At 41.0% G+C, this 13,114-nt stretch overlaps 1 protein-coding gene across 1 annotated transcript in view; it reads left to right on the top strand.

Annotated features, from left to right (window-relative positions):
* The window catches only part of GTF2F2 (general transcription factor IIF subunit 2), an 83,009-nt gene that overhangs the window by 65,053 nt on the left and 4,842 nt on the right, over positions 1-13,114 (top strand). Inside the window, exons 7-8 of the mRNA XM_082775333.1 lie at positions 3,662-3,761; positions 11,192-11,335. Of these exons, the coding sequence (XP_082631459.1) occupies positions 3,662-3,761; positions 11,192-11,335 (244 nt within the window). The remainder of the gene's footprint in view (positions 1-3,661; positions 3,762-11,191; positions 11,336-13,114) is intronic.

The raw sequence follows: 13,114 nt of genomic DNA, 5'->3' as shown, positions 1-13,114 counted from the left end.
ATCTGTTACATATTAAAACAGCAGTCTGAAAGGCAAAACTAATGTGTAATTCACAGCTTTTGTTATAAATTTGTGTAATTATTAGAATATGTGAATATATATGTTTCCTTAACTTTCTTCAAACAACAGCTATACAAATTAAAACAAAAACCAATTATATTCACCCAGACCTACTACTTTTTGAAAATGGGAAAATGATGTCATAGTTTTGAACCCCCCCACACCACATTTTCACCACAAAGAGCATCTCTACCAACAAATTGCCTGGATAAAGCGATTGCAGGGTATTTGTTTTTACCCCGCAATGCACTAAGCAAATTTCAGCGCTTCAACACGCCAACAATTTGGTAATTTGTGACCATATTCTGCCCGGAAATCTGGCAGAAAGAAGGCAATGTGAGGCTCTGTCATCCTCCAGGAGATTGTGAGCACTTCAGAAATGAAATGAGAAGGGCAGCCATCAGGGAGACGAAGAGCAGCGTGCATGGGTAGAATAAATGCATATTAATAAAAAGGTTTGCCTCGTGAGTCACCATGCTTCCCATTTAGATTTCCATAGTGGCATGTGGCAACTGCTGTAATTGCTGGCATTAAGAAGTGATCCCAGGGATGTGATGTGCTCTTGCTTTTCACCACAGCAGTTTGTCAGGTGGGAAGAGGAAGAAAAGGCAGCACCGTAGTGTTGGCCAGCTTCCTGAAGATGGGCTGAGATCTTTGGATTAAAATTTGAAAACCATTGGCACAAATGCAAGAAATTTTGAAATCTAACACCGATATCTCTGAAACTTCCACTTGAGATGGCAGACGTGAGATGTAGATATATTTGTTAGTTGGTACGTGGCCATCTTTGTGAATTTTTCTGTCATTTCACAAACTTAGATAACCATTTTATCACTCGGTAGGCTTGCAGCCTGTTTCCTCAGAAGGCCAGAAGTTTTCCTCTACTTTCTCTGCTGTGTTCTGGGGAACTGTACATGTTATGTGTAACTTAACTGCCAACAAGCCTTTGGAGGCCTCTCAGAGATATACTAGTTCGACACTTTTGGTTTTCTACGTTTTGCAAATTAGCAGTTTGCAGGTTAAAATAAAAACACTGAAATGTGCTTCCTGTGCAGCAAGTCCTCCTAAGTGAAAAATGTGAAGAGATAAATTGCTGGTGTTCTATGCAAAAAAAAAAAAAATAAGTAGGAAAAAAAAATTAATTTATGGAAGCTTCACTGATGAAATTTCCTGTGGTGTAATTTTCAAATGCCAGAACAGGGAGAGCCCTTTAGCATTCGGCGGTGTGAAGCTCTCATTACAGGCTCTAGGCTAAAGAGCTCTCCGTTGTTTGCATGCTTAAATATCTAATTTATTAAGAAGTTAGAGGGGGGTTGACACTACCATTATAAAGCATTTTCTTCTAAGGAAACGTGTTCAGTCCGTACTTGCAGTCTTCTGGCATTTCGTTATGGAAGGGCTAATATTCTCTGGCTGCTTTCCTGAGGAAATGGCGGATATTGGACGGTGACCCTGTTAAGAGGAATGAATATAAAACCCTATGAAAGGGGGATTTAATCATGGAAAAGTGCCACCCTCCTAAGCCTCGTGCTCCCTGAGAGCATGAAGGAGACTTTCTGGTGGACTTCAGTGGTGTCGTGAGTCTGGTTTGTCTCTTATCTGTGTTGTAGTGAGAAGGGCTCTGCAACAACATCGCCACACAAATAAATTCTGGGCCACGTGAAGGTGGCTCTGGAACAACATTGCCAGACAAATACAAAATTCTGGGCCACATGAAGGTGGTGCAGTGGCCTAAAAGGAAAAAGAGAGACGAGTTTCCAGGCTGGGGCCTTCAGCAGTCACGGCCTAGCTCTTTGGTTTTGTGTGAGCCATCGAGTGGCACTGGGGTGTGAAGGAAAGAAGGGGACGGCTGGTTGTTGGGCCTACTAAATGTCCTACCAGAAACTTAAAGTGTTACGTAGGAGTTCCTAATTGCTAATATGGAAAATCTTGTAAAAAATGGATAAATAAAGTTTGTGGCTTAGTCCTCACGGTGGCCATCCTGATGCTCCTGATGCTCTCCTTCTCCTCTCCTGTTTCAAAGGCTACCCTGGAAGGCTGGAAAAGGGCAGGGAGGAAAAACAGAAGAGAAATGAAAGCTATTAGAGAAAAAGAAGGATGCTAGGATGTCTGGAGAAGGTTATTTTGGAGGCTTAATGGTGGGTTACCACCATTAGTCCTTTGCAGTCAGGTGATGGGACATTTAGATGTGTAATTCTTCTCCAGGAGCCCCTGTCTCGTGAACAGAAGCAATATCTGTAAAAAGATTTAGCAGGAAATGTATCTCTGCTTCCTACACTGAAGGAAAAGACAGAGACAGGAGAAGTGAGGTAAAAGATAGGAGGGAGAGGGAGAACAGAAAAACTCCCCGTGTAACAAAAATTGGAAAAAAGATAACTGCAAGAGAAGATTTTTTAAAAAGACACGTCATATAACCAGGCTTTTACAATAATAAGTAATAATAATTAAATATGTATATATATATATTTATTGAGACCACAAAGAAAAAATCTGGAGATGAGGACATGGAGAAAAAAAATTTGGACAATATTGATTTAGCTTTCCTGTAATGTCTGTGCTTCTTTCTGAAAGCTTAGAGTTCAGGAGACCTTTGGCAATGAGGTCAATAAAATCTTTAAAATCATTTAGTTAGATTGAAGGCCAGATGATAAACTCTTGTGATAAAAACTTCTACCTTTATTTCCTACAGCAGTAGTAAACCCACTCATTTACCTTCAGATTGATTTTACTTCAAGCTTAGAAGAAACATGCTACATTTGGGCAGAAGAAGGCATTGATGTACCTTCTGCTGATTCAGAAATCTAGAGTACAAGGCAATGGTCCATTAAGGCTAATTAAATCTATAGAACAGATGACGAGTTTGCAAAGATTTTTCAAAAATTTTTCTTTTTCAAAACCATCCTAAGTAATCTTTAAGTTACAAAGAGATGAACTTAACAAAATCTGTTCAACCTCTCTGCTTCTTATAGTCCAAACAGGACTAAAGGTCACCTTTTGTCAGCTGTTTCTTTGAGACTTGATTGCACGTTGTTTTGAAACTGGGTGGATTGCTCTGTCTTCATGTTTGTAAAAGTGCTTTTCAAATAGTTATTTGTGCTCTGATGCTATATTAGAGTGCCAAAAGAAAGGTCACGGAAATCTTTATTTTTACATTAAAATATCTGAGAGAAGATCATGGAGTCTGATTTTGCTGTTGTCTGGCTGTCAGCAGAGGTAAATTGAAAGCTTTTTCAATTCTCAGCCAAGTAAGCTGATTTGGGGTTCATTTGCTTTGGTTTTGATAATTTCTATATACAAGGGCTTTGTTTCCATGTGAATGTGAGGCTTTTGAAGTCTGTTCAGACACAGCTTTTAGTATCTTACCTTCACAACTGCTTGGTTTTCAGTATCTTCAGTAACATCTAGTATCCTAATAATCCACAGTGTCCTCAAGCAAAAGGAGTAGGAAAAAAATCAGAAGCGTTCTTTTATTTTGCCTTATTATTTGTTTGCAGCTCGCCTTCGATAAGGGATGGTTCATACTTGCAGATTTGGGGAATTCATTTCGAGTGTGTGCTTGTCTGAAGATTTTTATTAATTCTATTCTTCTTTTCTTTTGAAGATTACAGATAGAAGAATCTTCTAAACCTGTAAGGCTATCACAGCAGCTGGACAAAGCAGTAACCACCAATTACAAACCCGTGGCTAATCATCAATATAATGTAAGTAGCTTTGAATATTTGCCCTTCTTCTAGCCAGGAGGTGTCTGGCTCAGGACTCCCAAATCATGGTGCTGCTATTGGCAGTCCAGGCTTTTGCTTACAGTAGGACAAAGTCTTTGGAAATCTTCCATGTTATCTGTTTTCTCTCATTGTTTTTCTTCTGGGTATCTTCTTTCTCCTTCAAGACCCACACACCCTCTCTTGTTACCTGGTAGAGGATAGACTGCCTTTACCCAAACCTTTTCTAATGTCTTTACTGCTTTCTTCCTCTAGTCTTTTTTTTTTCTTTTTTTTTTTTTTTTCTTTGAAATGTAATTTTAAAGTTTGGGGATAAAAGGCAATTCTTGCTTTGTGCTATAAGACGTGGAAGCACTCCTTTGAGCCAAATAAAATATCACATGGAGGTGGGCAAAAGGCTTGAATCTTTATTTTCTAGTCCTCTGCAGGAACTGGCATGAGTAGGAAAGAATAACAGCTGATAATTTTTCACAGTTTCATACCTTCATAGTACGTGTTATTTGCATCATTAGCTTTGTCAATATTACACCCACGCTGCTGTTCCAGATCAGTTGATGTACATACAAACTATAATGTCCTTTTTCTTAAAGATCCTCTTTGAGTAATTTGTATGTATGCATGTGTAATCACTGTTAGTGTTGAATGTGAGGAATGTTAAGTCATACCAAAAATGAGTCAGTGTGTTAGTCATTTAAACTTTTACACTTTTTATTAAGATTTTATTTACATAAAACAAATGATAATATACTGGGTGATATTTAAGCATTATTCTGAAAGGCATATCTACAGAACCCAAAATAATCATTTTTCTCTCATGGGACTGTTTTATAGTAGTTGCTGTACAAAGTCTGATCTATACGGAGATGATCAGAGCAATAAAGCTATTCCAGCTAAGGGAATGACATTTAATCAAAATAGTCACACTGGTGTATATACAACCGTATAACTTCACCCTGTAGTCAGTCTTCAAATCTTCCTGCCGGTTTCAAACAGCTTTGGTGGTATTGTTACAGAAATGTAAGTCTTGTGGATAATTCAGGCAATATAACTGGGATGTAACCAGGCCTCTTAAAAAGTTATGATGCCCTGGTGTACTAATTGTAATGTTCTTAGCAGTTACATAGCTGTCCCTCTCCATATCCATCACTGGTTTGGTTTTCCTATCTGCCTTAAAGATGTTCTGATGGGAAGAGTCTAATGGGACATTCACTTGAATCATTCTTGGCCTTGCCTTGACTCTGAAGACCCAGGCGGGACTACTTCCTACCACATTTTTCTTTTCATTAAGTCTTTTATTAAGGTTCAGCTTAGATGACTCAAAGGATATAAGACTGGGAGAACAAGTCCATGGACTTTTTAAACCTCTTCATTACATCTTTCTGGTGGTTTCAACAGCAGGTAGTTCTTATACTTAGTGCATTGCTTGTAATTATATGACAGACCTGTTCGGGACAAGACTTCTCACAAGAAAAACAGGAAAAATGTCCAAACTGCTGTACATGCTGATGCGTTTGGTTATCTTCCTGGGTGTTTCTGAGGAGAGAGTGAGCATCTACTATAGTAAGAAACAGGTAAAATTTCCTCAAGAGAGAGGTGATAGAATATTAGATAGGGCTTAAGTGTGACTGCTCTGTGTACTCCTAAATTAACATACAAATGGAAGGAAGAAGGAAAAAAAAATACTTGTAGATGAGAAATCACAGAATCGTGGAATCACAGAATGCTTTGGGTTGTAAGGGACTTTAAAGATCATCGAGATCCAGCCCCCTGCCATGGGCAGGGACACCTCCCACCAGCCCAAAGCCCCATCCAGCCTGGCCTTGAGCACCTCCAGGGATGGGGCAGCCACAGCTTCTCTGGGCAGCCTGTGCCAGGGCCTCACCACCCTCACTGCAGCCCAGACTGCCTCCAGTCTAAACCTCTTCAATGAGTTCATCCCCACTGGTGAGCACCAGGCCCAGTGACGCTTCTCCTCCCGTTGGGTTCTCATACCTGGACCATGAAGTTATCCTCAACACACTCGGGGAGTCTCCTGGATTGCTCATAGCCTGCTGTGGGTTTCCCCAGCTCACAGCCAGGTGGGTGAAGTCCCCCATCAGCTGAGAGCATGTGAGCATGATGCTTTTGCAGATAAAGCAAGAAAGCCTCGCATGGTGGGGTTGCCGTTGCCTTGCATAGAGCTGAAACCTCTGATATTCAGTCAACAGAGCAAAAGAAAAATGGTTTCAATGATTATCAGGTAATTCCTTAGTTTAAAAAAAAAAAAAAAGAATGAAAAGAATTTAAGACCTTTTAAAACTTTCTTGAGATGTCTTCAGATGAAACTTCATATTTGGTCTCACTTATCAGGCCTTCTCTATCATCTGTGTGCTATCTGTCTACCAAAGAAGTGTAATGCATAAGCTTCCCTATTAATGATACCTTCAAGAAGGCAATTTTGGCAGCTTTTCAGCAAGCTTAGCAACATACTGCGAAGGTAAACAAAGAGAAATTGATTTCTCTATGAAGTCTTGCAGGGATAAGCTAGCAACTTCTCCATTTGACAGCTTGTTTTAAAATGGTTCGTCCTTGAAATCAAAGCGTATTTTAATGCTCTTTAAATTTAAAATCTACGCAGTTTTAAATAAATCTAATTAGTTCACGGTGCACATGTATTCTGTAATGTGGCTCTCAGGAAGTGTTTTAAACCTGCTGCATAAAACATCTTGTTTACACAGAAAACAGAAAGGGGAAAAAAAATGAAAGGATGCATTGTAACTTGCTCGGAGCAGCGTGAGTACAAGACAAAAGAAGAAAACAGCAACACATAACCATGTTTTTTTAAAACACACTTCACAATGCACTCAGTGTTTCTAGACAACAGTGGGAGCTGTTGCTGAAGCTGGAGGTAAACGCCAGTGTTGCTAATTAAAACACAGGCGACTGAGACACCAGTTGCAAGTAACTTGTTTGCAGCCAAGGAGGGGGTTGACAATCAGTTTTATGTGCGAGTTGTTTTTATACATTAAAAGTGAAGAATTTTAGAATATTCACGTTGCGTTCTTATAAAAAATGCAAACACTTCTCTTTGATTTACTTCAGATAATCCAGAGGATGTAAAATAGAAGCTCCTACCTACTGGGGAGGGTTTGCTGAGCCACTAAAATAATAGAGAAAGAAGAATGCTGAGCAGTAGTCTACTAGCAAAAAAAAAGATTGTGCTTCAGTTCGAAATACCACTTTGTGTTATTTTACCGGAGACTTTTATTCATATAATTAGGATTTAATACCCAATCGTGAGATAATCCTGTCAGAGACCTAACATCAGCGGAGACAGTTTTGAGAATTTCCTTATTGTTACTTTTTCCCCATGCGTAGGAAGCACCAATTTTATAAGGATTATTTTTTTCCCTCCACATGGAGAGAGTTGTAGCTGGTTGCTAGCTAGGCACATTTTCCATGTCTCATTTGGAGAGGTATGAACAGCCCTGTGGATTTTTTGTATTGCTTTTAGAGGTAGTCTTGAGAGTCACAGTAGCTTTCCTCTTTGCCCCTGTAACTTACCTGCTATTCCCATAGCTCTGCCATGTACAGAACAAATAACCTCAGAGCCTGGCTCTTGTTCTTTCTCCTTAAAAACAAACCAGAAACCAGAAAGGGATGAGATTGGTTTCTTCCATCCCTTCAGCTTGAGCTTCCTACTTGAGGAGGTTGCAATTAGTTTCTGGTTTTCTTCTTCTTACTCATTTTGGTTTTGTTTTTTTTGGGGGGGGGAGGTAGAAAATCACAGAAGGGCTGGGGAGGACAGACCTAACAGCTGCTCTTGCAGCAGACTCATGCAGCCTGTAACGGGCTGCGTCTCTCACACCACATCTTTCAGCTGCTGTACTGTGCAGTCAGAGAGAAGGCACTAACCTCAGAAACAAATTCAGAGGTCTTTAGACTGAAAAATGTCCTCAAGTGTTTGCAGGGACCCAGAACTCAGTCAAACACCGCAAACAGAAATGCCTTCATCTCTCCTACCATCTTCTGAACTTGACCTTTGAAGTATCAGCTCTTTTCTGGCACGTAGTTAAAGCTGGATGATCCAGCTCTTCCTCCTGTAAAACGTTAGCACGTGGCTATCTCCAAAACCTTGTGATGTCCCCATAACACCAGCCTCTCAGATGTAGTAGTGCTCTATTGACAGCTCAGCAGAGTGTTGTTTACTGCTGCCAGCCGTGACCTGATCAGCAGCTGCACAGAAAAACTGGAAAATACGTGGATGCCTCAGTCAAGGAAGATTGAAAAGTCAGGCTCAGGAAAGCCCGTTGCGGTTGATTGAAGAGACTGTTCAGAAAAGTCTGCTGCCAGGAGGATACAGTGTCAGCGTCTCGGTTTTTGAAGAGGATCTCATAAAGGTGTAGCTCTTTCTTTCCTTCGGATGTGGAAGGAAACACACAATACACCCTACGGAACAGCGGATCCTGTGCTTGACTGTGAACTACCAAAGGGAAAGAATCTGGACCAATTTTTGAAGAGGAACAAAAAATATTTGGTGTACCCAGCTAGATTAGTGTATTTTCAGCAGTATTTGGGTCGCTGTTGTTTACTGATTTTCTTCTGAGAACATAATATAACACGGCACTGCCTGCAACTTTGTGCTTGCCAGGTATTTTCTCCGTCTTGGTCTCATTCCATGGAAAATGCTGCTGCTGCCATATTTCATGGTGATCTTACTCATTAGGAAGCAATTTCAGTCTCATTACCTACGTTACAATGGGTTTTGCCATTGGCTCTTTCCAGCTTACAAAGCAAAGAAATGGATTTCAAATGCAAATGCCACTAAAAAATAGAAACCCAAATGGTTGCTGTGGATGGAGATACGGCTCCCAGACTAGACATCGTGATGGGATTCTGATCACAAACAGCCCCTTTTCAGCGCTAGCCTGGAGTATAAACTTTAGACTGTAGCCTGGGATGTGACATTCATGTATTTTTCAAGACCAAAGGGACAACTATCGTACTAAAATAAATTAAAAATGCATGTCCTGAAGTCTGCATGCTTTATTGCCCTCAGTACCCACACACGTTCGAGTGGCACGTCCCTACGTTTCTGCACTGAGTCAGGACTGTGGAGAGCTGGTTTCTCTGGCAGGAAAAACACATCATAGATCCAAATGTATCTTAGGAAATTCTGACTTGAACCAGGTATAAATTAAGGGGAATAAGGAGAAGCCCGGGGCTTGCCTGGGTGCCCAGGACCCCGTGCAGGCGCCTTGTGCCGCTCTCCCAGGAGGAGCCCCCACAGCCTCTCTGGGCAACCCTGAGTTCCTGGTAAAGAATTCAGCCTTCCAGCCACAAAAACATTGTCATTTTATAAGTCGTATAATTATTTTCTAATATATTAATGGATCCTGACTCTTTTTTTAGGCTTGTAGTTTTAAAACATCTAAACCGAGTAGACTTTTTAGGTACATTTCAGCATCTCTGCAGTTTTGCTTCCTGCATTTGCAGCGAGACGCAGTCTGCTTGGCACTACCCTCTGTTGTGAGACGACACCAGCAGAAGAAAGAAATTGAATCCACAACACGGTTTCCAAAGCTTATAATTAAAATCTTTCCAAGGTCAGCGGAGGGCCCGAATGATTTGTCTGCTGGACTTTGAGAAGAAGCAAATGTTTTGACAAACTGTTATTTATAGCAAGACCGATGTCCTAGATTTATGTTCCTACTCCAGTTTCTGTGGTGTAGCAGCTCTGTTACAGATCATGCCAAGCGAGATGATGTTACGAAAGCTGTTTTATTTGATGCTGCAGTTTACTATCACTACAAAACTATTACTGTTTTGAATGGCTTTTTTTTTTTTAATGAAGAGGCTAAATAATTTAAATAATTGCCCCAAAATGTATCAGTGGATGAAAATGAACTGGATTTGAGCAGAGATGCTGCATCCTTCGTAGCACTGGCATAAAACTGGAAAAGCAGATGAGTATTTGGATGCCCGAGCCCACCCCCAAGTTTTAAGCAGAAGAAACAACCTTCAGGTTATGGGTTGGGAACCTTTAGTGATGACATCTGCTCCAGAATTTGAAAGGAAATTTGGTTGGCCAGAGACCTGTGAGCAAGGGCAAAGGTGGTGATAGTCCTGAGCCTCTTGAGACAGATACCAAGAGGCAGGATATTATCACTCGGAGAGCAGGAGGGAGTTAGCTGGCTGTGAAACACAGGCCATAAAACTGATGTCTCTCATCAAAAATACGATTTCTAGTATCCAGTAGAACGTTAAATTTTCATTTTTAGCCTTCTTCTCTGAAGGTCTTCCTTGAGGATCAGCTTGGAGACACAAGAGGCAGGATGACTCCTGTATAAAATAACCCTGCTGGCAGCCAGGTCTTTATCCAGTGCCTGGATCTGTTCTGCTGTGTCACGCCGGTTTGCAGCCAGCCATGCAGTTTGTCTGCAAGCACCTGCTGATGACATTAAATATATTACATTCTGGGACATATTCGTCATTTCCATGGAGTTTGGGGGTTATTAGGGGTGTCGAGGGGTGGATGGGGTGATGGACAGGTACATTTTGCACTCGGTGGTTGGGGTTGGTTTGGCCTGTGCTGGTCTGTGCAACTCATGCTTTTGATGATGGCTTTGGTGAAATGCAGGAGGTATTTTTGGAGACTGGCAGGGATAAAGGTTTCTGCAAAAACCTTTTTTTCTGCAAAAATAAGTCCTACATAGATTATCACAGTTACATATTTTTCATACACATCCTGAAATAGGATGATCTTTGGCAGTGAGGGGCCCGTGCTTGCTCAGAGTTGTCTTTTTGGACAACAAACAGTAAGTTTGTGCGTGTTAGTCACATTTCTCCTGAAGAGTTCCCAGCCGATTCCTAGAAGTGTGCTGTTACTTGGAGAAGGTTGTTGTTACCTGGACGGAGTGGTTGTCTCGAGTGCCATTTCTGGAACAGATGAGGCAATGGCTAGGGGCCGTCGGAGCGAGCTCTGAGCAGGTGATTGCTGTGGTTGTGGGGCAGCTGTTTTGGTCTCTGGATTTTCCTGGTCTTGCAGGTTGTTTATTATTACTCTGTGATATCAACAGAGTGAAAACAGCAGCTCAGTTCAGATTCCTGTATTAATATGAATTCTCTCTTCAGGTTTGGGCACATCTTGCAGGCTCTGTTTCTGCTTTTTTTGTTATCCTTGTTGTTTTTTTTTTTACTGCTTAAAGCAGAGATACATATCTGAAAGGCTCATTGTACTGAGGACAAAATGCTTAGTCTGTGTTCATAAAAGAACATTTGAGTGCTCAAAAGAAAAAAAATTTAGATGAAAAGCACTGAGTCATTGAACAATGTTTTATTATAGTTTTTTTTATGTCTTAATGTTCAGCACTAAGAATTACACAGCTTTCCATATGAATGTCTTTAAAACATGTTTTGTATCTAATTGGTAGATTGAATACGAGAAGAAAAAGAAAGAAGATGGGAAACGGGCTCGGGCTGATAAACAACAAGTGCTGGACATGCTCTTTTCTGCCTTTGAGAAACATCAGTATTACAACATTAAAGACCTGGTGGACATAACCAAACAGCCAGTGGTACGTACCCGTAGTCTTTTAATAGAAGCATTTTCTGTAGTTGCTCTTATGTTTGCTTTCCATACCACATCTCTAAATGTGTTTACAACAAATGGAAATCTCCAGGTTTTAAGTAGACTCTGGTAGAACTGTATAGGATGCCAAGGAAGCACTGCAATGAGTACACTTTTCCTTGGCAGAGGTGGTTTAAGTAGCCTCAGTTGTCCCTCGCTTGTTTAGGTTCTCTTTAAGACAAGAAACCAAACTCCCTAATGCTGTGATGTCTCCCGCGAACATTATTTGTTAGGAATGTATGTTAGGAGATCAGGCATCCCTAAAAGCACTCAATTTCCTTTCCAAACAAAAGAAATCTTAGAGTAGAGTTCTCCTTTATGAACATGAACGTCCCAGTTCTTTCCTTTCTCCCCCCTCCTCAAGCTTTCCTTGTAGACTAGGCAGGAGTGAAGGGAGACAGCAGCAGACGAAGTGGGTGATTGTTGCTTGCCAACCAAACGCAGCTGTAGTTCTTGAGAAGATGGGATGACAGGTCAGGAAATTGTATAGCTGATGCTTTTATCTCCTTCTGTCTGCTGGCTTTATCGCAAACAGGCACGCAGAAGAGATAAAGTTCTAGCAGAGTGAAAATTAGAAGTGTTTGCAGGAGCTGTGTGCTTTTTCTGCATGCACAGGTTATTTGGTAGGACTACCAAAGACTTTTTCCCTGTGATTTGCATTACCTTAGCCTCACCACCATCGTGCTCCCAACCCCTGCCCACACTCCTGTAGTCAAGTTTGAAACTGGCCTCGTTTTATGGGTCACTGGCTTTTGTTGCACAGCATTTGTAGCAGCTGCTATTGCTTGTTTTCTCCTAAGATGTTGGTATCTTTTGTACTTTTTGACGTGTTGCACAGCTGGCTTTGATGTCTGCCCACAACCCAGCTGCAGTTTGCAGCAAACTCAAGGGAAATTGATTATGTTTGAGTCTAAACGGAGCAACAATTTCAAAAGTTGTTAGAGCTAAGGGCAGAAGAAGGAGCAGTGACAGCTGGATTAGGGAAAAATTCATTGCTCTGAAAAAGAGGAAGGAAAATGGAGATGCTTACCAGTTTTGCTCATTTTATGCTGAGGAGAAAGTATATCCATACCAGGGGATTTGTGTAGTATAAGGTGCATAATCCGTGTGGTTAAGAAGCTGCACAGAGATGTTTCCCAATTCAAATACATGCAGCTTCACAGTGCTGTAGTACCCTGGAAGAAACTAGCTGGATACTTTATTCATTTTTTCTATTCCATTCATTTATCTAATGAGTCAACTCCTTATCTGCGTGGCAGAGGCGGCGGGTAGATCATGGAAGCTGAGAAGGAGGAAGGAATGGGAGGAAGATACGAAGGCAGTGGCAAGAAAATGTTAGGATTTTTCTTTTTAAGTAAGAGATAGGTGTGACAGTCACTAACTTGATAATTTGGAATGCAAGTAGATGCAGATTTATCCCACCAAACATGACTTCAGCTAGAAATAGTCTTCTGCAACTCCCACTTAAGCCATGGGAGAACAAAAGTTTTCTTCTCCCTGGGAGGCACTTACCTCTGGAACATACCTGGCGCTGCGTGAACTCAAAGCAGCCTGGAAGAACTGTGTTTCTGACACAGGTTTCTTCACTGAGCACCAAACGTGGGGCAAGATGATCCAGCTTTTGTCGTAGTCATCTCCCCAAGGATTAAACATCAAGGGTATTTTGTGTTTGGAAAATACCTCAGATTAATTTTATTACTTGATAAATGATTTTATGATAAATTTC

Source organism: Aythya marila (genome assembly GCF_965140915.1).
Source record: "Aythya marila genome assembly, chromosome: 1".
NCBI lineage: Eukaryota > Metazoa > Chordata > Aves > Anseriformes > Anatidae > Aythya > Aythya marila.
Note: the sequence above shows the minus strand (reverse complement) of the source record. Positions and strands in the feature narration are given on the sequence as shown.